Here is a 26568-nt window from a genome sequence, read left to right on the forward strand (position 1 = left end):
CAATTGACTTCGATCAACTAGAGACGGAAATGAAACCGTCCAAAACTCTGAGCGAGGGTAACATCGGACTGAAGCTCATGAAGTGAGGAATCATAATTCCTGCTCTGATACCATGTTAGATTGAAGCACAAGTAGCTATGGCGGAAAGAAAAGAAGAAAACCCTAGTTAGGGCGAGAGAGAGATGAGAGAAGACTAGACTCTGTGTTTGTTTAATTTTCTATTATGTTCTTCCATAAAAGAAAAATCTGTATTTATATTTACATCAACTAAAATGTAAAGAATAATAAAAATGGAAAGTGAAATGGTAGTGGGCCGGGTATTCGGTTATTTTCTCATTTTTGCTGAGCTGGGCCATTTCCTTTTATTGAAATAGCTGAGTCCATATCAGTATTAGCAGATGAACCACAAACCTACGAGGTAATTCATCAAACAATTTTCTAACGATCCCCATAATTTCATATTTGTCATATATGCCCATCATATGACTCTCAATTAACCCCTTAGATTTGAACCTGGTATTTAAGGCAAGGAAAAACGCTAATGGCCCAAAATGATAAGCAACTTGCATTACAACCACTTTCGCCCCACGAGATAAAATATTATTATTTACACTCAATATTTTAGCCTTACCTGAATGTGCTTCTCGTACAAAAGCTTCTTTTTTCTGCATCTTGATATGTATACTAGCTTTAGCAACATATATAATGGTTGATGTAGGAATTAGGAGATTAGCCTCTGTGACTTGCTCAATTGTAGCTTCTTGCTTACCTTCTTCGGTAACCTCCATAGGAGGTTCTTCCTTCTTTTGTCGCTCGACATTGTCAGATTGCACATAGTCACTCCCATTAAACTCAACTTCTGATTCTATTATATCCGATTCTTCTTTTGCAAATGGGAAAATCCACTCGCTTTCATTTCTTTTGGAATTTTCATCGAACATCTTTCCTACCTGATTTACTGAAACTTCAACACCATCATCTTCAACCTTTTACATATTCTCTTTCCCATCAACTGATTTTTCAGATTCAACAGTCAAGATCTCTTTAGGGACAAATTTCTCAGTCTCATTAAGCACCCCACAGTTTCGGCCATCAATATGAACCACTAAGGATTCCTTGTTATCAAATCTACATTGCAGCTCAATCTCATTTATGTGAGAACTTTTATCAAACACTTGATTCTCGACATAGTTTCCTTTCTTCTTAATCAAGTTCTGACGTTTGTTAAAATACCTCATACCCACTTTCCCAATGTAACTAGAAAGATATTTATCAAAAAGAATCGCGTGATACTGCATTCCTCCTGTGTTTGCTCTCCCAGGATGTTCCTTGCGTTTTCTGATACAACGATAGCAAGCACTAACGTATCCTCCCTTCTTCTTGTTCCTCCTGAATCTTGCCGCCATTGTTAGAGGATCTTCTTGTGTAGGCACAAAGGCTGTCGTCGACACTACAATACCACCACCCATCTGAATGAAATACAAACCCGTACAGTTACCATCAAATGGATAAATATATAGAACCTGGTAAGAGGCAGCAATTTTGGGTGAATGGAGATAATTTCATCCTTCATCCGTTGGGTTAGCTAATCCATAAGTGAAATCACTATAGGAATCTCGATAAGAACTTGGATTTTCACCAGGATACGGATGAAAAGTGTACGGTTCACCGGGAACCCGCTCACTCTCCGTCTTTTGAAAGTCATACTGATTTTGTGAACTATGGAAGGTTCGGAAACGATTTTGATACCATTCTTCCATATATTGCAGTCTTCTGTTTGATATGTCAATAAAAGCTTGAATATTTTGCTCCAACTCATTCGAACCTCTGCCAGACTCCACCATTAACATCGAAGAACAATCGAGAATCGTCGGCTCTGATACCAAATGTAGCGATTCCCGAGTGGGAATAACCATGGAAATGAACTAAGAAAGCAAAGAAAAGAAAACAGAGAAAAAAGAAAGATAAAATTGATTTCCCATTCAACATAATTGAATAAAATAAGAAATACACTGTATTAAACAACTAGTAGCCTAATAAACTGGACATGTGTCGACCAACAAAAGTGGACACCTTTAGGTACTAAAATATAAATAACAACAGGACTCAACTAACATAAAATAAACTAAGGACACCACATAATAAAACAAAAAATCTTCATTTAAAACCCCCTAAACTTAGACCATATTCGTAACAGATTGAGGAAAAGCACATCCTAAAACCAGGTTGTGCCGCAAATATCATTAAAACCCATCTATGCGTGAATTAAAATCTATCGATGAGGAACTGTAGAAGAAAAAATAAATTAAATAAGTAACTTTTCTTGTGAGGGATGGTGAAAAAGATTGAAAGGGGTGGTAGGATATATATCATTTGGACTAGCTAATTAGGCATAGCTTGGGTATGATAAAATATATAAAGTGAGTGTTTTGGAAGAGAAACAGAGGAATATGGTCTGGTTGGTTGACTGTGGTGTATGTATACAGAAGATAAAATAGCCGAAAAGTGTGTGCCAGAGATAATCTTGTTAAATTGTCAAATTAAGCCTGAAGGGAACGAATTTTAGTGGCCGGACAAATTTGCGGCGAATGATTTCCGGTCGCCAGATATATTTTCTGATGGTAGATTTAATGGTTTAGTGAAGAAGATATTTAAAAAACGAAAAGAATAAATGAGAAAAGGAAAAATACAATGATTGGACTTTAAATTCTCCTCTTCACGCACCCTGCTAGATGTGTGATAACAACCAAAATGCAAGAACAGAAAATGGGACTTGAAAAGCAAATAAAGAAAGGGAAGCAAAACACAAATATTGATGAGATATTAGTAATAACTAGAATTAAATCCTAATCACCCCTAATACAATCAACAAAAGCACCTACACTAATAGAATCCTCAAGAGGAAGACAAACCTCTTGCAAATTCTAGGGTTAGTTCAAAGGCAACCACAAGTCTACCTTCAAGCTCAGAAAATACATAGCAATATTCAATATAGTCTAAGGAATTAAAGATGACCTAATATTTTCTATTTATACTAAGGTCTATATAATGACTAAAAAGACCCTTAGGTGTTTGGGCTCTCCACTTGTAATTAGACCTCTTCATATGAACTTGGGCCACCATCCTTGAATGTCATTTTGATGAAATTGTAGACTCTATTAGGCTTTTTCAAAAGATCATTCAAATATTCCAACTTCATCAAATGCATCCCAATAATTTGAAGGTACTTGGCTTGACTCCTAGTGAACGGTCTTGAAGGCATAGGCATAATGTGATCATCTTTCTCTTCTTGAAAAAATTTCGTCCTCGAGTTTGTAACATCGCCTACATCAAAACGAGACAAGTCACTAACGTTGAAAACATCATGCACTTGAAAATCATTAGGAATGCCAACTTTATAAGTATTTTTATTAATTCTTTCAAGAATTTGAAAAGGCTCATCTCCTCTTGGTAGCAACTTGTTCTTTCTCTCGTGAGAGAACCTTTCCTTCCTAAAATGCACCCACACCCATTCTCCAGGTTCAAACACCATTTTCTTTCTTCATTTGTTGGCTTTGGTAGCCGCTTTTTGGTTCATCTTTTCAAATCGCTTCCTAGCATTCTCATGAGTTTTATTCACGGCTTCGTCTCTTGTCTTGGCATCTAAACTCACAACAACATCTTGAGACAAAGGAGTTATATCCAAAGGAGTTAAAGGATTGAAACCATAAACACATTCAAAAGGAGACATACCAATAGATGAATGAATAGTCCTATTATATACAAATTCTATCAATGGCAATTGTTCCTCCCAAGAAGCAAGCTTTCCTTTAACCATGGCCCTAAGCATATTTTCTAATGACCTATTGACAACTTCGGTTTGACCATCGTTTTGAGGGTGACAAGAAGTAGAAAATAATAATTTAGTGCCAAGCTTACCCCATAAACCCTTCCAAAAATGACTAAGAAACTTGAAATCCCTATCACTAATAATAGTTTTTGGAATTTCATGCAACTTAAGTACATGATCAACAAATAAAGTAGCAACATGGGTAGCATCATCACTTTTATGACATGGTATAAAATATACCATTTTAGAAAATCTATCAACTACCACAAAAATACTATCTCTACCTTTCCTAGTCCTAGGCAAACCAAGAACAAAATTCATAGAAATATCAAACCAAAGAGCATTAGGAATAGGCAATGGAGTATACATACCAAAAGGACGTACCTTAGACTTATCTTGCTTGCACTCAACATATTGACCACATACTTTATCTACGTCAACTTTCATCTTAGGCCAATAAAAGTACTCATTTAATATATCTAAAGTCTTAGGGACTCCAAAATGTCTCATTAAACCACCACTATGTGCCTGTCTAACAAGTATTTCTCTCCAAGAGGACCAAGACACACATAACTTATCATCTCTAAATTGGAATCCATCAAACTTATGAAATCTCTTTTGTTTTTCTACTTTGGCTAATTCCTTATCCTTCTCTTTCTTCCCTTGCTTATCAAGGTATGCATCATCTAACCTATATGGTTTCTTATATGCCTCAACTTGATCACATTAAATATAAAGCTCATTAAAGTCATGATCACTAGGATAAAGTTCTCTTAGGCTCTCAAATCCCATCAGCTTAGAAGTCAAAGTGTTCATTAAAATAAACCTCCTAGAAAGAGCATCTGTGATCACATTATCTTTGCCTTTCTTAAAGTGAATCAAATATGAAAATTGCTTAATAAACTCTACCCATTTAGCACGTCTCTTGTTTAATTTACCTTGGCTCTTAAGGTGCTTCAAAGATTTATGGTTGGTTTTAATTACAAACTCCCTATGCCAAAGGTAATGTTACCAATTGATAAATATCTAACTAAGGCATACGACTCCTTGTCATATATAGAATAGTTCAAGCTCGCCCTTCTAAGTTTCTCACTAAAGTAGGCTACGGGTTGTTGATTTTGCATTAAAACTGCTCCTATACCTACTCTACTACCATCACACTCAATTTCAAAAGTCTTTTCAAAATTAGGAAGTTGAATAAGTGGTGTCCTGCTAAGTTTATCTTTCAACTCCCTAAAGGATTCCTCTTTTTCTTTTCCCAAACAAAGGTCTTATCTTTCTTAATCACTTGGGTCAACGATGCGGCTATGGTGCTAAAGTTTCTAACAAACCTTCTATAGAAACTAGCCAACCCATGAAAGCTCCTAACGTCCCTAATAGACTTAGGTGTGGGCCAACTCCTAATGGCTTCTACTTTAGAATCATAAACTTCTACACCCTTAGCACTCACAACAAAACCAAGAAAGACCACTTTATCAACACAAAAAGTACACTTTTTCAAATTAGGAAACAATCTTTCCTTTCTAAGAGCATAAATTGTTTCAAGTTCTCAACATGCTCTTCAAGTGACTTTGGATACACCAAAATATCATCAAAGTAAACTACAACAAACTTTTCAATAAAGGGTTTCATCACATGGTACATAAGCCTCATAAAAGTACTAGGTGCATTAGAAAGTCCAAAAGGCATAACCATCCATTCATACAATCCAAATTTAGTTTTAAAAGCAGTTTTTCACTCATCACCAGATTTTATTCTTATTTGGTGATAACCACTTCTCAAGTTAATTTTAGAAAAGATTAGAGAGCAACTAAATTAATCAAGTAAGTCATCAAGCCTAGGTATAGGATGACGCTACTTTACCGTGAATTTATTGATAGCCCTACAATCAACGCACATTCTCCAACTTCTATCTTTCTTTGGCACTAGGATCACGGGAACGACACAAGGACTCAAGCTTTCCCTTACAAATACTATCTCAAGAAGGTCATCAACTTGCTTTTGCAACTCTTTTGTAGCCTCCGGATTGCTCCTATATGCCGCTGATTTGGAAGTTGAGATCCCGAAACAAAGTCAATTTAATGCTTTATTCCCCTCAAAGGTGGTAGTTCCCTTGGTAGCTCTTCGGGAAAGACATCTTCATAACCTTGCAAAAGAGTAGAAACTTCAGTAGGTACAAAAGGGGTTAGCTCATTAGTAGTCAAAAAATAATTTTTATGCATAAGAAGTATAAGAGAACGGTTATCCTCAACCTCTCTCAAAGGATCTTGATGACTAGCTAACAAACTTACTTTTTTTCCCTCTAGGCTCACTCTTATTTTGTAAAAATGAAACATTTTCCTCATTTTCCCTCTTTTTTCACTTTTTTCTCTCTTGAAGTGCCACTCTTCTCACTTTTTCCTCTATTGAAGTATCACTCTTCTCACCCTTTTCTCTCTCTTTATTTTTTCCCTCAATTTTCTCATTATTTTTGTAATCTTCACTCGCTTGAAATGGTGTCAAAGGTAAAAGAGTAAATTTATGTCCATCTTTAACAAGAGAGTACTTATTAGTTCTTCCATAATGCTTTGCTTCTCTATCATATTGCCAAGGTCTGCCTAGAAGTAAATGGCAAGCTTGTATTGGCACTACCTCACACCAAACTTTATCATGATACTTTTCGATCTTGAACTTTATCAATACTAACTTTGTCACTTTGAGTTCCCCACATTTATTTAACCATTGTAGTCTATATAGTGTATGATGCTTCCTTGTAGGCAAATTCAATTGCTTTACCAAAGATGCACTTGCCACATTTGCACAACTTCTATTATCAATTATCATTGAGTAAACATCTCCCATAATCTGGCATATAGCATGAAAAAGATTCCCCCTCTGATCTAGTTCTTCCTTAGCAAGTGCACCCATAAGTCTTCTTACTACCAAGTAGCACTTTGGGTCTTCTTATTCACACTCTCCATGGTCACTATCCCCCGTTTGATATCCCCGATCTTCCATTGCAATGATAACTCTCTGATTTGGACAATCTCTAATGTAATGACCAAGTCCATGGAACTTATGGCACCTAATATTAGTAGGAGACTTGAGCATTATTTCCTCATTCTTTAGCCTCCACCTTAGGTTTGGATTTTTCAACTTGATTTTTGAAATCTTGTTTAGTCTCTTTAGGCTTGTTCCAATGGCTTGAAGATTTCCAAGTCTCTTTTTCCTTGCTCCATGAAGAAGTAGTGCTCTTGAACTTGTAGTTTTTCTCACCCTTAAGCCCCTTTTCAACTCTCAAAGTCGCTTGGTAAGCATCCTCTAAGTAATCATACTTGTGCAACCTCATAGGAGAAGAAATTTTTTTGTTAAACCCCGCAAGGAATCTTGGAACAATAAGCTCCTCTCTATCATGAAAGTTGGCTCGGAACCTTATCTTTTCAAACTCTTCAAAGAATTCATCAACATTCTTACTACCTTACCTCAAAGTGTAGAATTTTGAAATAATATCTTCTTGAAAGTAATCTGGTACAAACCTTTTCATCATGACATCTTTTATTTTATCCCAAGTAGTAATAGGATCAAGTAGTCGTTATTCCCTTTTCCTCTTGAAAGATTCCCACCAAGTAGAGGCAAATAACTCAAATTGGGTGATGATATACTTGATCATCATGGCGTTAGTCACATTGTTAACTTGAAAGATACTTTCACTCTTGATTACCCAATCCAAGTATTCTTTCGGGTCACTACTTCCTTTGAAAGGTGAAAGAGTGATCTTGATGGTGTTCAACCCTCTTGCATGCTCATCATGGTTGTATCTTGGTTGTCGATAACCTTGCCAAGCTTGTTGCCTTATTGCAATTTGAGCATGATCTTCTTCTTCCTCAAGATTGATGCGCTCTTCTTGTGGTGGTTGGCGATTTTGTGGATTGTCCCTCCTTTGTTGCCTTTGGGGTTGATTTTTATGAAATTGAATCCCTCTTTGTGCATAAGTTGCTTGAGCATGGATCCCTTGTTGTATTAGATTAGGATCCAAAGGAGTAGAAGGAGTTGATGGAGAAGCACTAGTTCCAACACCTTGTTGATGTGGGGGAGTTCCACTCACCAAGGAGTTCATTTTTCCTCTTGAACTTGCATCCTATTCTCCATGTTTGTGAACCTACCATCAATCATATCAAATCTCTTCATCATGGCCTCAAACATTTTTTCCATGTTGTTGGAAGATCCCTCACCCATATTGAACTTTCCTATAAAATGAAAAAATAAGTTAGTGATAAAAGTCCTCACCAAGTCGCTCTCGTATTGTATACACTCAAGTTGTATGCCACTCAATCACTCGTGTTTCACTCTTGAAAATTGGCTTTTAATTCTCTCTTTTAATCTCACTCGCTCTAGCCTTTTTTCACTCAAAAGGTAAAACTCAAAGTTGCCTCTAAACTATTATCCTAGTCTTTACAACAAGTCCCTTCCGTCGTCGGGATAGAATGGAATTGATGTTTAAATAAGAACGGACAATGTAAGTAAATTCGGACTTGGGCCAAGAAATTCACAACGAAAATAAATTAAAAAAAGCACAAAAAAAATTGGCATGAAACAAGTTAAGGACGCAAAAAAACAAGACATTACTTAATATGAATTAATACTAAGCTAATCTAGTGAAGAATGAACAAAGAAATGAAGCTAGAACACTTAAAATGCAATTGCAAAGTTGCTGCAATTTTCACCAGGTTTCAAGACTTTCACAAAGCTCCTGGAGATGAATAAACAAGCTAATTTCAAATAATTGAAATGGGTCCAATAATTGCTGCTCTACTCCACAAATAAAAGCATATTAAAATTCCATTTTCGGCATGTGAAGGAACGAATAAAGCTTTTGGTTTTAATGCTTGACTTTTTTTCTTTTTGGGTGGTCTAATCTTCAAGTTTAATTGTTGAACAATTTTCCCCCAAAACGCAACTCCAACAAGTGTTTCAGCAGCACTCAATCTCCTTGAATCAATTTCCACAACGTATTCAAGAATCCAAGAACTCACGGATTAGAATTGTATTTTTTTTTTTTTTGAAAGCTAAAACCAAATAATTCTTTAGCCTAGGCTCCTGATACCAAATGATAACAACCAAAATGCAAGAACAAGAAATGAGACTTGAAAAACAAATAAAGAACGGGAAGCTAGACACAAATATTGATGACATATTAGTAATAACTAGAATTAAATCCTAATCACCCCTAATACAATGAACAAAAGCACATACACTAATAGAATACAAACCTCTTGCAAATTCTAGGGCTAGTTCAAAGGCAACCACAAATCTACCTTCAAGCTCACAAAATACATAGCAATATTCAATATAGTCTAAGGAATGAAAGATGACCTAATATTTTCTATTTATACTAAGATCTATATAATGACTAAAAAGACCCTTAGGTGCTTGGGCTCTCCACTTGTAATTGGGACTTTTCACATGAACTTGGGCCACCATCCCCTAAATATCATTTGGATGAAATTGTAGACTCTATTAGGCTTTTTCAAAAGATCATTCAAATCTTCCAACTTCATCAAATGCATCCCAATAATTTGAAGGTCTTTGACTTGACTCCTAATGAACGGTCTTGAAGGCATATGCATAATATGATCAATGTGTAACCACTTATCATGCCACATATGCACAAAAGGTGATATTAATACTACTTTAGACAGTTTAGAGGGGTAATAGGACGTCAGTAAAGTTGAAGCGTGGACTTGAAAAATTGGGATAAGTTGGAGGGGGTATTTATGTATTATCTCTATATGTGTGTGTGAAAGTTTAACCATTAGGGCGTCTCACTAAAGCTTGTAATTTAAAACTAAAGTTTATTAAGAATCCTTAAGCTTAAAATATTTTATATATAATTTCATTTAAGGTTTACTTTTCTAACTTTTCAAATGCAAAGTTATTACTAGGAGTAATATTATTTATAATTAATTTCTTCAAAAATCTTTTTAAAATTGATAATATTGCCAAACAATCGCATGGCTAAATAGTTCTCTTTCATATTTTTATAAAAAGCATGCACTTTTTATCTAAAATATCAAATATTTTTGAAGAAAAACTAAACATAAAACCTACAACTATTAATTGTAAAATCATGGGACCTTAAAACTTTGGGCCTAAAGGCTAAAGCCTTTGCGTTAGTTGTTTGGGAGTTTAGCCGACTGTTTAATTATTAATTATTTAAAGGATCAATCGAGTGGGTTGCTCTAGTGGTAAGCACCCTCCACTTCCAACTAAGAGGTTGTGAGCTCGAGTCGTCCCAAGAGCAAGGTGGGGAGTTCTTGGAGGGAGGGAGCCGAGGATCTATTGGAAACAGCCTCTCTACCCCAGGGTAGGGGTAAGGTCTGCGTACACACTACTCTCCCCAAACCCCACTAGTGAGATTATACTGGGTTGTTGTTGTTGTTGTTGTTGTATTTAAAGGATCAACCGACTGTTTAACTATTACTTATTTAAAGAATAATCTCTCTCTCTCTCTCTCTCTCTCTATATATATATATATATATATATATATATATATATATATATATATAGAGAGAGAGAGAGAGAGAGAGAGAGAGAATTACAAATCGAAGGTTTTCTTTAATATTTTTAAGCATTGTACCAACCAAGCACCTTTACATGGAATTGAAGAGAGGGAGTATGTACATAAACGACTAAAGGTGTTAGACAACAAAGGAAAATAAATTGTAGAAAAAAATGACTAGTACTTAAGAGCACTAAACTATGTGTCAGGGGGCATTTTTGATCAGTCCAAAGTCACACTTGCGCGGCAGTTAAGTTGCGCACTTGACTCAGCCTTCCCCAACACATAGCCAAATTTTCAGTAAGTTTGTACTTAGACGAATCTAGGCAGCAAATGTAAAGAAAACACAATCAAATACGAAAAATTTCCAACCTTTGTATTAATTCAAAAACATACAAAGGAAACCCTCACTTTGCTATGAACTCAAGTCGTTCACAGCCCACTTCGTCTAGTCAAGATCATAAGTCGATCTTGCACACTAAGACCTGCCCAATGCCCAACTTTAGCCCCTTTTTGAAATACTTAGAAACCCTCACGTTTCTATCTTGTTTCCCTCTTGAATTTCACACGAAATTCCCACTTAAAATCTGACTAAGTCCAAAGGCACCTATTTATAGCTCATAGGCAGCCTTTGGCACTTGACAACACATTGACACTTGTTGTCTACAGCTTTTGCCACTTGGCGGGCTAATGTTAAATCTTTTCCTATCTTGTAGTTGATATCCCCAACTACATAAGCCATGATCTACACGAAATGATTGTGGATACAAGAACTAAACAGACATGGGTACAAGAGATTACAAAAAGGTAACAGCCAACTACTTTGGCATGTACACTGCATGTGCTCCTTGACTTGGTCAGCTGTTGCATGCCCAAGGCTGGCATTGCGCCCAGCCTTGGCTCCTTTTGAAATTGCTATGCACCAATACCTTACCATAACCTAGCGCCCATGATTTTGCCGCACATACCCAACGTTACTGCCGCCTGCACAGGCCTTGACCGAGTTTCTTCCTTGTCCATGTCAACCTTTGTTTCGCCCATGCCATTGCTTGTATTTTACTTCACATAGCCGTGCCTTAACTGTTGAAAGCTTTTTCCATCATCCCGCACTATTTTGCCTTAGCTTAGCCCGCACTTGGTGCTGCCACAACCCAAAGTGCTTGTGCCACTCAATTTGGCGCGCATGCCATGCCATGCTACCCCAACTTGCCCACACTGCCTTGTCAAGCCTTTGCCAAGCATCTCTTGCCTGCCCCAAGACCTTGGCCAATACTTGCCCACAACAGGCCACATGACATTATCTTATACATTGCCTGCATGATCGTTTTGCCCGCACATAGGCCAATGGCAAGACCATCACGCCCAATCCTTGCCACAGCCGTGCCACGCCCAATGTCAAAGAGTCAGGCCCCTAACAAACCACCCGCACCCTTTAAAATCGACGTCCTCGTCGAGCCAACTCAATTAATCAGCCCCAAGGGGTTGTTAACATACAACGCCCCTGTTGCTCCATTCACATCTGCCACAATAGCATTTGCCTTCGCCGCTTGTTCCTATTTTTCCGTAGCCAGCATAGCATTTACTCTGGCCTGCACCAGACAGTCCTTCTTTAAGTGCGGTCCGCCACAAGTAAAGCAGCCTTTGAATTTTCCGCTTCTTTCCTTGCCATTGGAAGTATCCGCTTGCTTCCATTCTTGGTATACCCTTCATCTTCGGCAGCGTGGCCCTTCCCGCTTTTCTTCCATTCCCTTGCCTTTTCCTTCCTAGCATCGGACTTTGAATGCGAAGATTCAGTAGGGTCACCACCTAAGTTGAAATCAACCAACGTATTTGCCGCCGCAATAGCAGTAAAGAGGCTTTGAACATTCTACCTTCTCAACTCTAATTGCGCCCAGCCATTCAATCCGCTCATGAAGTAATGCAGCTTGTCTTCTTCTGCCATATTACTTACATTCAGTATCAAGGACGAGAATTCCTTGACATACTCCCTCACCGTACCACTTTGTTTCAAGCGACACAGTCCATTTCTTGCAACCCATGACGAGTTGCTTGGAAGGAATTGAGATTTTAATTCCTTCTTTAGCATCTCCCAAGTTTCAATCTTGGGCAGTCCAGCACTTTCCACTTCCGCAACTCGTGTATGCCACCACACCTTTGCATCATCGGTCAAATACATAGGTATAGTGGTTACCTTTTCATTATCCGGCACACGAGCAGCCTGGAAATACTGCTCCATATCCCACAAGAAATTTTCCAGTTCTTTGGCACTTCTTGCACCACCATAAGCCTTTGGCTCCAGAATCCTTACCTTGGTGTGATCATCACTTCTAGGGACAGTGTTTTGTAATGCCCTTCGAAGTTGAACCAACTCCTCACGTAGTTCTTCCTTTTCCTTGCGTACCAAGGCCATTTCTGCCAGCATAGTCTCATGCCTCGCCGCATAATCTGCCTCCAAAAGTGTCATTCTCGCAAGAACAGAAGAATCAATTCCTATTTCAATAGCCTGTCCAACGAGTGCTTCTAACTGTTTCACCCTTTGGCGCAGTTCAACATTTGTGCCACCAGCCATGTTCCCAAGCAGTAATACGAAATCTGCTACTAGTCGTCTTGCCACCGCCACAAACCAGCTCTGCTTTGATACCAGTTATCGCGGGGCCATTTTTGATCAGTCCAAAGTCACACCCGCGCAACAGTCAAGTTGCGCACTTGACTTAGCCTTTCCCAACACTTAGCCAAATTTTCAGCAAGTTTATACTTAGACGAATTTAGGCAGCAAATGTAAAGAGAACACAATCTAATACGGGAAAATCCCAACCTTTGTATTAATTTGAAAACTTACAAAGGAAACCCTCACTTTGCTATGAACACCGGTCGTTCACAACCCACTTCATCTAGCCAAGATCACAAGTCGATCTTGTACACTAAGACCTGCCCAATGCCCAGCCTTAGCCCCTTATTGAAACACTTAAAAACCCTCACATTTCTCTCTTGTTTTCCTCTTGAATTTCACACGAAATTCCCACTTAAAATCTGACTAAGTCCAAAGGCACCCATTTATAGCACATAGGGAGCCTTTGGCACTTAGCAACACATTGACACTTGTTGTCTACAACTTTTGCCACTTGGCGGGCTAATGCTAAATCTGTTCTTATCTTATAGTTGACATCTCCAACTACATAGGCCATGATCTACACGAAATGATAGTGGATACAAGCACTAAACAAACATGGGTACAAAAGGTTATAAAAAGGTAATCGCCAACTACTTTGGCATGTGCACTGCACGTGCTCCTTGACTTGGTCAGCTGTTGCACGCCCAAGGTTGGCATTGCGCCCAACCTTTGCTCTTTTTGATATTGCTCCGCACCAATGCCTTACCCACAACCTGCCGCCCATGATTTTTTTGCATACACCCGACGCCACTGCCGCCCGCACACGCCTTGGCCTAGTTTCTGCCTTGTCCATGTCAACCCTTGTTTCGCCCGTGCCATTGCTTGTATTTTGCTTTACATAGCCGTGCCTTAACTATTGAAAGCCTTTGCCATCATCCCGCACTGTTTTGCCTTACCTTAGCCCGCACTTGGCGCTCCCACAACCCAAAGTGCCCGTGCCACTGACTTTGGCGCGCATGCCATGCCATGCCGCCCCAACTTGCCCACACTGCCTTGTCAAGCCTTTGCCAAGCATATATTGCCTTCTCCAAGACCTTGGCCAATACTTGCCCACAACAGCCCACGTGACATTATCTTGTCCATTGCCCGCATGATTGTTTTGCCCACACATAGGCCAATAGCAAGGTCATCACGCTCAATCCTTGTTACAGCCGCGCCACGCCCGATGTCAAAAGTCAGGACCCTAACACTAAGCCATGTTAGGTTTTGCGATGCCAGTCTCCATCTTATGAGGACCCATTGTTGTACTTGTAGGCAAACCATAACTTCAGCTAATAATAGAGTAACATAGTTAATCAGAATGTATGTACCCTTAATTGCTACCACGATGGAGACACTAATTATTGTCCATTTTTATTAGTAACAGTTATGTTCATATGCATGTGTGCAATGTAGTGCCTAATGGTTGTTTCTGTACTCGCTATGGATCAACAGATAATGAGGGTGTTTGGCTAAGCTTATAAGCTGATCAAACTGGTTTATAAGTATCTTTTGTCTTATCTATGCGTTTGGTAAACACTCAAAGGGCTTATAAGCTAAAATCAGTCATAAGTCCTAAGTTGGTCACCTCCAACTTATGATTTTCAGCTTATAAGCACTTTTAGTTTGACTAAGGCTTTTACTAGTTTATTCTTAATAATATTTTTTAATTCATAAAAAAATTTCCCAAAATAAATTTTCTAACTTTCTCTTCATTCCATATTCGTTGTTCATCCTTTTCTTTACAAAGAAATTTTTTAATTTATAATCTTTTGTAAAGTTTTAAGAGTATTTTAGTCATTTTAATAAAAGAATAGCTTATCAACACTTTTCTACCAAACACATCAATTGTTTATTATCAGTTTCAGCACGTCTATCCAAACATATAAATACTTATTTAAAAAATCAGTTTCAGCACTTAAAAATATTTTTCAGCGTGTCCGTATCTGATCTAATTCCTACGACTTAAGTTCCTTTTTTATCCATTTGTTTCTTACTAATTAGGTTGCAGACAAAATAATAAATAGCTACTATTATATGCTAATCTCATAATTATCATTACGCATCTCTCTACGACTCTACCACTACGAGTAGGAGAAGCAAAACAATGAACATATTTACGTCATACCAAATAGGCTCTAAAACATAAACATTTATACCTGTAAATATATGTGTTGTTTATTTAATACTGGCCCATGATTTTCCATCATGTATTATAAGTTTCTAAGGTGAAAAGGGCGAAGTTAAACGAAAGTTAATACTAGTATAAGAGCAAAATTTAGACATGTGTCTTTTATTCTCGCTAATGGGATAATAATTACTCGTAGATCTACAGACGTCATTTAAATGATGGAGTTTCAGTTTTATTTGTCGTCTTCCTTCTTTCAACGGTATGGTCGGCAGACAAAGTCATAACCCACGACCAAAACCCATACTTGGGTCCTGCACATTTCTTGAATCCAAAAGTCGTAACCCATATTTTTGTTCATTCTTGTATTTGAATAAGTAGTAGGCTCATCATTCAAAATATGAATAATGCTGGGCAACGCATAATATTTGCAGCGGGCACTGTGATGTTTGTCAAATATCCTCGATTCTTTAGGTGGAGAGTGTACAACAACGCAGTGGAGGATGCATGATTAGCCGTAAGGGGTTCAAATAGAAAAAAGTTAAAAGGGATGTAGCTAGTGAGAATAGAACCGATAATCTTATAAAGGTTTTGTACTCCCTTGGCCACTAAGTTATGCTTTTGGACTGTAACAGAGGGATTCAAAATATAATATACATAGGTAAAAAATAGATTATGCCTTATATATATAATGTAATTTTTCAGCGAAAGGAGTTCGGGTGAATATCCTTCCGCCCAACAACCTACATGCATGTTCTATTCAAGAGTCAATTTTCCCAAGTCAAGTAAATATTTATAGCATCTAGACATCTATAACCATGCGCGCGGATTTTTATCTTGACAGTCCGATTCCAACTCGATCGGCTAGTCTAAGTATGCAGTATGCACCTCGTGTGTATGACACATTAAAGGTCAAGAAAGTATTTCATACAAAATTAGTAAAAAAGTAAAGGACTAGTAATCATTCAATAATGTGAAAGTGGGATTGAAATTCTGGAATTCTTCTTAAAGTTTTATGCTACCTGCATTTCAAAAATAATGAACTTATTAGTACTATTTTGAGAATCAAACAAGATATTCTTTTATCATATTCTTTGCAAATAGTTTTAAATATTTTAAATTATTAACTATTATAATACTTTTTATATAATTCCTAAAATAAAATTTATGTCCGAATTCGCAAAAAAAAAAAGTCAATTTAATTCTCTTACTCCAAAAAAGTTTAAACAAATTGGAACGAAGAAATATTTAAATGTATACCTTTAGTCACACAATTTATTTAAAAAAACCTATTAAGTTGTACTACTTACGCTTTAATGTTTTCAGTTTACTACTTTGTCGGTTTAAATTACGGACTGTTTGGTCATAGATTTTGTCAAAATAAACTTGGGTTTTATTTGGCAAATACATGTTTGGCCATAAATTTTGCCAATATTTTGGCCAAATCCCAAATCCCAAAAAACCAGCTCAATAGCTGATTTTAGACCAAAATATCATTATTATATTTTTTAAAAATTGCCCCAAACTTTTATATTTTATAAAAGAACCCACAATTTATTATTTTGTAACGATGTTGCTTCGTCTTTTCGGTCATCTGATAGTGTATCATGTAGTTCATTATAAAAATGATAATTTTGTATCAAATTTATTTATGTTCAAGACTATGGTTTACGATAATATAATGAATATTATTGATAATAGTATTGTTGGGTATTTGTGATAGTTTTTAGAACTTGTGAGTATAAGTCATGTTTTTACAAACCAAACTTCACCCAAAACAAATGTCCAAACACATATTCATCTTCAAACTAAACTTCAACCAAATCAGATTTTTCAGAATAAATTTAGAATCTATGGCCAAACGCTAGCTACATGTTAACTTAGTAATAAAATACCTTTATAAAAATTAGTTATTCATGATTATTCATGAAAAGCTTAGAGAAAATGAATTCCTTGACCAAATTTCATGAAGAACCCATGCTACTTTTGGCAAACATTGTGCTAAGTAGGTTTTGCCTTTTCCAAGATAAACTTGTTTTGCATCGTAACCAAACTCGACAGGGTACAGACTAGTCACAACTAACTTATTATGGATATATTCACATAAAATTTTAAAAGATAAGACTACATGTTAGAGGTAATGTAGAGGTAAAATGACGCTACTTTATCAAATTTTCAGCATCCATTTTAGGTTGCATTGACCGTTGTTTGTTTCCTCCTGTCTGAATATGTACATTAGCAACCGCAAGGAGAAGGAAGATTGGCCCCCTTTCCCCTCCAAAAGAAAACAAAGAAAAATTAAGGAGGAAAAACAAGAGAAAAAGAAGGGAGGAAAAAAAAAAGAGACTTTCTCTTTCTGCTTCACTTCATCTGTTGTTGACATTCTTAGGAAATTTTCTTTAGATCACTTAACTATCTTTGGTCCCTTGTACAATGCTCCAACTACAGTTAAGTCCTCAGGTTTCTCCCTCTCTTTCAGCCATGCATAGTCACAGCCGCGCTGTTCCTCAGGCACTGTAATGCAGGGAAAAAGGACAAAAACCAAACATTAGGATTTTCATGTTGATGGATAATGTCGGATACAAGTTCCCATGAACTGGCTAGAGCCGTACTGAAAATGTTAATCAAGTACAATCAAATCAAATTACCATATTTATCCGACACCATTCAAGAAAAGGGTAAATAGACTATCCTTATTGTCTAATCAAGTGATTCCAAAAATAGAATAAAATCAAGAAGCAACTCAAGTTGACAATTTTATAAGCACCATTGTTCCTGGAACTGTCTGCCCACCAGCCAACAATTTGGAGAATCATATCTCAACGTAACTACTTAAAAACCAACAAGCTGGAGAATCAAATCTCGGTCTAACTAGTATTTTAAAAAGGTCGTCACCTTGCCATCACATTAGTCGAGGAAATGAGTTATTAGTCTCCTTGTATTATCTTTGAGAAAACCTCACAATATGAACTAACTTTTGAGGTTGAATTAGATCAAAAGTCCATTATCTTATACCTGTTCATATTTTTGATTACCCAGTATTAGACCCCAGGTTATATTATGTATGCACTAGATGTCAAGTCCAAGACATACGGTAGGTGTTAAGTATCAAGGGAATGGATTGTTGCGTCTTTATATGGATTTTTTGGACAATTCTGACTTGCCGGAGCCAGCTTTTGAGAATGAGTTAGGCCCAAGGTCCATATTCTTGTCACAAATCAAAGCTAGAGTCAAGTATTTTGAGAAAATACAAGGTGTACCTGAGATATTGGCTAACGGGAAGTCATAGTAGTATTGACAGTGGCGACCTTCAGGATCACAATATGGTGGACCAAGCACGTCTAGCACGGCGCAGGCCGTTCTTGCTGTGAAACAGTGCATATTACCACCATCAGATGGATAGAGGATAGAGGTCTTGCATGGAGCTCTAAACGCAGAATTCACCTTCACTTTTGCAAGACGAAGTCCAGTTGAATCCGCTTCAACCCCATCTGATAAAAAAATGACCAAAGAAGTTACTCTTCTCCTTAATAAATCTAACAGGTAATATGTTATAGTAACTGAAACCTCTAAACCTTGTGATGCACATAAAATTTACGAAACTTTATGGTGCACCAAAAATTTACAGAAAACAAGAGAACCCCTTTGACCCCATATAACAAGACAAGAAAAGGAGGGGGGGGGGGGGGGGGATGAGTTTAAGAAGCAAGACAACCTTTTTTAGGACTTAATACATTGGAACAAATGTAGAATGATGATATCTGTACACTCATTTATATTCTTCTTTACGCCCCAGTTTAAAGACATGCTTCCTATTTCCAAGTGACAATGAGTGAAGAGAACAGTTCAACAAAGCAATCTCCAGCAAAAGAACTTACTGTCTAAAGAATTAGCATTTGGAGTTAATTCAGCAAGGAGATTGTCCGCCCAGTCATACGACTTTATGTGCATTTCTCCGAAAAGAAGTTTGCTAAAAACTGTCATTCCAGGATGATCATGAAGTGGAATCACAGCTGATGGAGGCAGGCAGAAGATACCAATCTGCCAAAGAAGCAAAAGACTTTATAAGCGTCGAATCAAGACACTGAAGGAAGAGAAAAAGACAATTCACTATTAGTGGAAAAATTGCTACATACCGAGAATTTGTCACACTCATGGAGGTGCAGGTATGTTATTGTAGGAGGTGTATCATACGTGGTTGACTTGAAATATGGCAAATTCGGACTCAAGCCAACGTCTGCTTCAACCATACTATCTGCGTGTACCACGTACAGAGGATAAGTACATTCTGCCTAAATCAGCACAAAGTGAAATAATACAGCAAAGGAAGGAGAAATTTGAATTCACATCAAAATAATGTAGTAAATCATTTTTTGCTTCCACAATCTATACTTGCCTAAAAAAGATTATTGAAGAATTCTCATTCTCCCACAAAATTTTCACGTCACCCCAATGGCGAAGCCAGGAAATTCGATAAGGGTGTTCAAATTTTGAACACCCTTTGACAGTGGGCTATGCAGGGTGTTCAAAGTCTATTTTTAAGTAATAACAAATAATATTTTACCTTATACTAAATATAATTTTTCGGCCCGACCACCCTTGGGCCAACATAGCTTCGCCCCTGTGTCACCCCCACCCCTCCTCACAAACCCCTGAACCGTACAAGCAAGAAAAAATATTGAACTAAAGGGAAACGGTATAACAGTTATTTTCCAATCAAACAATAATTTTATTTACTCTTGTGACATAGCAACATAACAATCATAACAGAAAACACAATGCAGATAAATCTCAAACACCTTATCCTGAAAACAGTTGTTTTTTTAAATTTATTTTATAAATAAATCCTGAAAACAGTAGAAGTAAACAAATTTAGAAAGAAAGAACATTTATATCTGAAGCAGCATTATCCAAACATTTACATAGTTCCCATATAAATCCCTAAAACAGAAAGCTATTTCTCAAATGGGAGAGCAAAACATAACGTTAGTGAAAAGACAACCAGATCCTGTCGTACTAAAAGTGGATATATCATCAATCAACCTCGTCAAAATCAACTTCTTTATAAACTTGGTAATGTTCCAACGCCATAACCACTACAACAATGCATCTAAATTAAGCTACAAAAAGGATAAATTTAAAATCGTGTAACACCCACAAAACATTGTAGTAACAGCTAATTTTTTTTTTAATTCTTACAGTCATTTGGACATTTTTCTGTATTTTGTAATTTAAAGAACGTAAAAATCGAACATTTCCCTAAAGTGCTGATATAACTTCAGAATTGAGTTAAAGTAAACCGATTCCAGTTATAGCTGTCATCATTATAAAATGGAAATATCAGTAAAAGGGTAAGCCTGAAAAGAATTGGTAACAATTTACAATGTCAAAATCAACTTTAAAACGAGGTAGTGTAAAATGACAATGCCAGATCATGCACCATATTTGGAGGGGTTGTACTTTGTAGCTCAAAACTTGTACTTTTGCCCGACATAATAAAAATGAAATTTTGCAAATTTATGACGCAACAGCAATTCAACACTTAAAAAAATAAGCTCAAATGAATCAACCAACATACCTAAAACTGCCTTGAGACGTTCAATGTTTTCTGCAGATGGTACAACACCAGGGCCACAATTAGCAAACACTTGTTTGCAAGTTTCATAGAGTATTTGAACCGGCGACACCCTCCTCTGTCTTCTCCGGTTCTTTTTCCAGTCGCTGTACTGCTTACCTTTTCTTTCACTTACATTTTTTTCAATCCTCATTTTACCAATATATGTTTAACTTGAAATCAGAAGATGGGAGTAATTCCAATAGAAAACTGGAAAACAATGATCTGGGTATATATTTTTGTTTGGATATTTTTCTTCTTGATATTTACTATGTGCAGTATTCTGTTGTTGATGATGATGTTGCAGTTGAAGCGGGTTAAATAAAAGAAAGAAAGAAAGAAAGAGATGTGAAATTCTACGTTCTTGACTAAGTATAAATGGGTGGGAGGGGCCGTAGAATTGATATTGAAAGAGGAGAGAGCGGAATAACAGAAAACCAGGGGCCATTTTCTGCCTTCCCTTTCCTATGGGCTATGCCACTAGCGGATTCTTTTCTTCTTCTTTATCCTCTTTTAATACTATAACATTTTCACCGATCCCCCCTCCACTTTTTGAGATTGTCTTCTACCCCCTAAATGTTTCCTAATTTAACTCTCAGTCATTTCTTTGAACTTAACTGTAAAATTATTTACCATATTAATATTAATTAATAACAAAGTAATTCTTTATTTATGTGTAACTTTTTTTAATTTAGTTGTAACAATTTTAATAATATATGTGTATTTTCATATACTAGTTACTCGATAAGTGTGTTCACATGTATGCCGAATCATATAATATACAAAAAATGGTCATATTTGTCCCTGTACTCTTTGAAAAGAGTTATATTTGTTCTTCGTTATACTTTTTAGATATATTTATCCTTATCATTATACTTTAGGATCATATTTGCCCATGTACTCTTCAAAAGGGTTATATTTGCCATTCGTTATACTTTTTGACATATTTATCCTTACAATTATACTTTAAGATATTTTTTTCCCCTTATCCGTTAGATCGCCATGTCCCACCTTTTTTCTTACATGGCGCCTATGTTGTAACGACATGGCCGGTCGTTTTGAGTATTATAACCCCGTTCCCCCATTTACTGCTCAATTTATGCTTTATAGTTATTTTATGACCTACCGGGTTAGTGGGTTCGGGTCCGGAAGGAACTCAGAGTGAAATGAGACACTTAGTCTCATAATTAAAAATTTAAGTTAGAAAAGTGGACCGGATATGGACCTATGTGTAAACGACCTCGGATTTAAATTTTGATGATTCCAATAGCACCGTATGGTGATTTTGGGCTTATGAGCGTGTCTGGAATATTATTTGGAGGTCCGTAGTGAAATTAGGCTTGAAATGCCGAAAGTTGAATTTTTAGGAAGTTTGACCCGGGGTTGACTTTTTGATATCGGGGTCGAAATCCGATTCTGAAAATTTGAGTACCTTCGTTATGTCATTTATGACTTGTGCGCAAAATTTGAGGTAAATCGGACGTGATTTGATAGGTTCCTGAGTCGTTTGTAGAAATTAAAAATTTCAAAGTTCATTAGGCTTGAATTGGGGTGTAATTCATGGTTTTAGCGTTGTTTGAGGTGATTTGAGGGTTCGACTAAGTCCGTATGATGTTTTAGGACTTGTTGGTATATTTGATCGAGGTCTCGAGGGGCTCGGGTGAGTTTTGGATGGTTAACGGATCAAAAATTTGGACTTGAACAACTGCTGGAATTTTCTGATATCTGATGATGTTTTACTTCTACGCGATCGCGTGAATGCATCTGCGATTGCGTAGGCTTATTTGGTCAGTGGGGGGTTTTTGTTCAACGCGATCGCGTGGGAATATCTGCGATCGCGTAGGGTTAATGTGAAGCAGTGGCATTTTGTGCTTCGCGATCGCGTGAAGCGAGACGCAATCGCGTAGCTCTGGGATTTTGTGACTCGCGAACGCGTGAAGAAGGTCGCGTTCGCATAGAGTAAGTGGAGCGGAGTAGAAGTCACGTGTTTTGTACTTCGCGATTGCGTGGACTAGTCCGCGATCGCGTAGGTCTGTGATGTTGTGCATCGCGATCGCGTAGACAAGTCCGCGATCGCGTAGAGTAAAATATGGGCGATGGAAAATTATTCTTCGCGATCGCGTAGAGTAAATGTCTAGGTAGAGAGTTTAAGTTCTGAAAATGGGACTTCAGGTTTTGACGGATTTGAGCTCGGGAAGAGGCGGTTTTTTGTAGTTTTTCAAGGAAAACAACGGGGTAAGTGTTCTTAACTCAATATTGGTTAAATTATCCGAATCCATGGTTGTTTTTATCATTTAATTGGTGAATTAAGTTGGAAAAGTTTAAAAACCCTCTTAGTTTAAATTGAAGAATTGAAGGTCGAGTTGGGGTCGGATTTTGATAAAATTGGTATGGTTAGACTCGTGGTTGAATGGGCTTCCGAATTTTATAACTTTTGTCGAGTTCTGAGACGTGGGCCCCACATGTAATTTTTGAGCTAAAATTCAGATTTTTATGGAAAATTAGTATTTTCTTATGGAATTAATTTCAATAAATTTTATTGACTGAAACGAATTATTTGTGACTAAATTCGAGGCATTCAAAGGCCGATTTGCGAGGCAAAGGCATAACAGAGTAAATAATTTCACGCTCTGAGGTAAGTAACAGTTTTAAATCTGGTCCTGAGGGTATGAAACCCTGGATTTTGGTATCATGTGATTATTTTGGAGGTGACGCACATGCTAGGTGACGGGCGTGCGGGCGTGCACCGAGGGGATTGTGACTTGGTCCGTCCCGGAAAACTGTAAAGTTGAATAATTTGTTGTTAGCTATATGCTCTCTATGTGTTGATAAAATTTGACTGTAAATCATGTTAGAAATCATGCTTAGGCTATGTGATAGAACTGTTGGGACCCACAGAGGTTGTGTACTTGTTGAATTGCCTGCTAAATGCTATATGTACTCAGTCTCAGCTTTTACTTGCACATTTTATCTCAATCTCTGTTATTATTATTGATACATCATATCATTATTATTTGGGCTGATTTCATGATTATTAAGAGTCCGAGAGACTGGAGAGATTTATGACTGAATGAGGCTGAGGGCCTTATTGTGAGATATTGATACTATAGCACGTGAGTTGTCCGTGCAACACGTGAGTTGGCCGTGTGGATCCAGATAGTTATATTATGGCACGTGAGTTCTCCGTGCAGATTATAGCACTTGGGCTGTAGGAGCCCCTCCGGAGTCTGTACACCCCTGTAAGCGCGGGTACCCATTGAGAGTGAGTGATGAGGGCTAGGAGCCCAGTGAGTGATTGTTGTCCTAAGAGGTTGTACTTGGTTTCCATTTGTTATTGCACTTAGTTGCTACCTGTCATTGTTGTGAAATCTCTGAAAGATTTTGATATACGGATTACATGAACAGGAACTGTATAAAAATTGATTTGACATTAAACTGCCAGATTTGATAACATCTTTATTCTTTACTGGAATTACTGAAAATGAACCATAACTGTGTAGCTCGTTACTATCTTCAGTTTCTTATTTATTATTGTTACTTGCTGAGTTGGTTGTACCCATCTACCCCTACACTTCGTGTGCAGATTCAGGTGTTCCCGGACATAGCGAGTGTTGATTTTTCACACAGTTGATTTTTCGGAGATTGTGAGGTAGCTGTCATGTTTCGCAGACCTTGCCTATCCTTCCCTATCTCCTTATTTACTATATTTGGTCTCAGACTGTTACCGACCATATTTTTCAGACTTGTATTCATAATTAGATGCTCATGTACTCAGTTACATCAGGTTTTGGGAGTGGTTGTATCGGTAATTGTGAGATTTGTGGATGTTATTTAAATATTATATTTTTAGACTTGAAAGAAGTTGTGCTTCATTGAGATTTTGGCTTGCCTAGTATTGAGATAGGCGCCATCACGTCTGGTTAGAATTTTGGATCGTGACAAATTGGTATCAGAGCCTAGGTTACATAGGTCTCACGAGTCATGAGTAGGTTTAGTAGAGTCTTGCGGATCGATACAGAGACATTTGTACTTATCTTCGAGAGGCTGCAGAACCCTTAGGAAAATTTCACTTTCTTGTATTCTGTCGTGCGAATTTGTTGATTCTGGAAACTAAATTCCTGCTATTCTATTCTCTCACAGATGGCGAGGACACATACTACCGGATCGGACGGTCAGCCACCAGTGCCACCAGTTTGGGCCGCGAGAGGCCGGGGCCGTGATAGAAGCCGGGGCCGAGATAGATGTCGAGGTATAACTCGTACCACAGTTGGAATAGCATCCGTAGTACCACCAGTTGTTCCAGCTCAGGAGCAGATTCCAGATATAGTTGAGCTGACATGATCAGCTCAGGCACCAACTGTGCCCATTGAGATTGCAGGCATTCAGGAGACTTTGGCCTAGATATTGCCAGCTTGCACTGGTCTTGCTCAGGTGGTTTCGGCTCAGGCCGCACCTGCCACTTCTCAGGCTGGGGGAGGTACTCATACCCCTATTTTCCGTACTCCAGACAAGGTAGTACAAGGACTTCAGATACCGAGGGCACTACCAGCCCAGCCGGTTGCAGCTGCTCAGGCCTCGGTAGTTCCTGTTATGGCAGATGATGAGCAGAGGAGACTTGAGAGATTTGAGAGGCTTCGACCTCCACCATTTAGCGGTACTGAGTCAGAGGACGCTCAGGATTTTCTGGATAGGTGTCAACGGATGCTTCGAACAGCGGGTATTCTGGAGATCAGTGGAGTCTCATTCACTACTTTTCAGTTTTCTGGGTCTGCACTCAGATGGTGGGAGACTTACGAGAGACGTAGGCCTGTTGGCGCAGCACCCCTTACTTGGCATCAGTTCTCTGTGGTCTTTTTGGAGAAGTTCGTACATCAGTCCCACAGAGAAGAGCTGCGCAAACAGTTTGAGCAGCTTCACCAGGGTGATATGTCCGTGATGCGGTACGAGATGAGATTTTCTGAGTTGGCTCGTCACGCAGTCTGGTTGGTTCCCACTGATAGGGAGAGGATTAGGAGGTTCATTGATAGCCTCACATATCAGTTACGGTTACTTATGATTAGGGAGAGAGTATTTGGTGCTACTTTTGATGAGGTAGTGGACATTTCTCGGCATATAGAGATGGTTCGTAGCTAGTAACGTGGAGAGAGAGAGGCTAAGAGGCCTCGTGGTCCGGGTGATTACATCGGTTCTCTTTCAGGGGGTCAGTTTCACCGTGGTAGGGGTCGTTCTTACAGACACGCTCAGACGGGTCGTCCATCTCATCGTGGTGCATCAGCTAGCCATGGTTCTTACAGTGCTCACTCAGGCCAGTCTTCATTCAGTGCACTACCAGCGCAAAGTTCTCATCATGCCTCGTCCGCACAGGCTTCTGCAGGTCATTCCTCGGGTTATTAGGAGTAGCAGTTCCGTCAGAGGAGGGGTTGTTTCGAGTGCAGAGAATTTTGTCATTTCAAGAGAGAGTGCCCTAGGCTGTTGAGTGGGGTTTCACAGCAGAGTTCTCGACCGACGGCACCAGCACCAGTAGTTACACCACCCACCCTACCATCTCGGGGTGGGGGTCAGTCAGCTAGGGGTCGCCCAAGAGGAGGAGGCCGATCAGGAGGCGGGCATGCTCGATTCTATGCTTTTCCTACTAGGCCAGATGTTGTTGCCTCCGATGTAGTGATCACATGTATTGTTTCAGTGTGCCATAGGGAGGCTTCTATATTATTTGACCCTAGTTCCACTTATTCATATGTATCATCATATTTTTCTCATTATCTGGATATGCCATGTGAGTCCTTAGTTTCACCTGTTTGTGTATCTACAC

The 26568-nt window shown here is 38.1% G+C and overlaps 2 protein-coding genes and 1 long non-coding RNA gene across 3 annotated transcripts; all 3 read right to left on the minus strand.

Moving 5' to 3' along the window:
• Positions 1-989: 989 nt before the first annotated feature.
• On the minus strand, positions 990-1469 carry LOC104089911 (uncharacterized). Its single transcript, XM_009594928.1, has one exon. It carries the CDS (start codon positions 1467-1469, stop codon positions 990-992), a length of 480 nt encoding a protein of 159 aa, XP_009593223.1.
• Positions 1470-2801: 1332 nt separating this feature from the next.
• On the minus strand, positions 2802-9151 carry LOC138906608 (uncharacterized). Its single transcript, XR_011414098.1, has 3 exons — positions 9079-9151; positions 5693-8055; positions 2802-3324 (listed from the first exon to the last, which is right to left on the minus strand). It is a non-coding gene; the product is annotated as an uncharacterized lncRNA (long non-coding RNA).
• An 8067-nt stretch (positions 9152-17218) lies between these two features.
• LOC104110403 (plant cysteine oxidase 2-like) lies at positions 17219-21129 on the minus strand. The gene is made up of 5 exons (XM_009619891.4): positions 20724-21129; positions 19282-19400; positions 19024-19186; positions 18406-18636; positions 17219-17659 (listed from the first exon to the last, which is right to left on the minus strand). Exons 1-5 carry the CDS (start codon positions 20911-20913, stop codon positions 17550-17552), a joined length of 813 nt encoding a protein of 270 aa, XP_009618186.1. The 5' UTR covers positions 20914-21129; the 3' UTR covers positions 17219-17549.
• Positions 21130-26568: the final 5439 nt, after the last annotated feature.

The sequence above is a fragment of the Nicotiana tomentosiformis genome, chromosome 2 (assembly GCF_000390325.3).
Source record: "Nicotiana tomentosiformis chromosome 2, ASM39032v3, whole genome shotgun sequence".
NCBI classification, from domain to species: domain Eukaryota; kingdom Viridiplantae; phylum Streptophyta; class Magnoliopsida; order Solanales; family Solanaceae; genus Nicotiana; species Nicotiana tomentosiformis.

Bases quoted from the DNA above. Each gene is read 5' to 3' on its own strand.
- LOC104110403 (XM_009619891.4), bottom strand. From the start codon at position 20,913: ATGAGGATTGAAAAAAATGTAAGTGAAAGAAAAGGTAAGCAGTACAGC. The intron at 19,401-20,723 runs GTATGTTGGTTG...TGGTACACGCAG, and splicing joins ACGTCTCAAGGCAGTTTTAG to ATAGTATGGTTGAAGCAGAC. The intron at 17,660-18,405 runs GTACACCTTGTA...CCTGCATTACAG, and splicing joins CCCGTTAGCCAATATCTCAG to TGCCTGAGGAACAGCGCGGC.
- LOC104089911 (XM_009594928.1), bottom strand. From the start codon at position 1,469: ATGGGTGGTGGTATTGTAGTGTCGACGACAGCCTTTGTGCCTACACAA.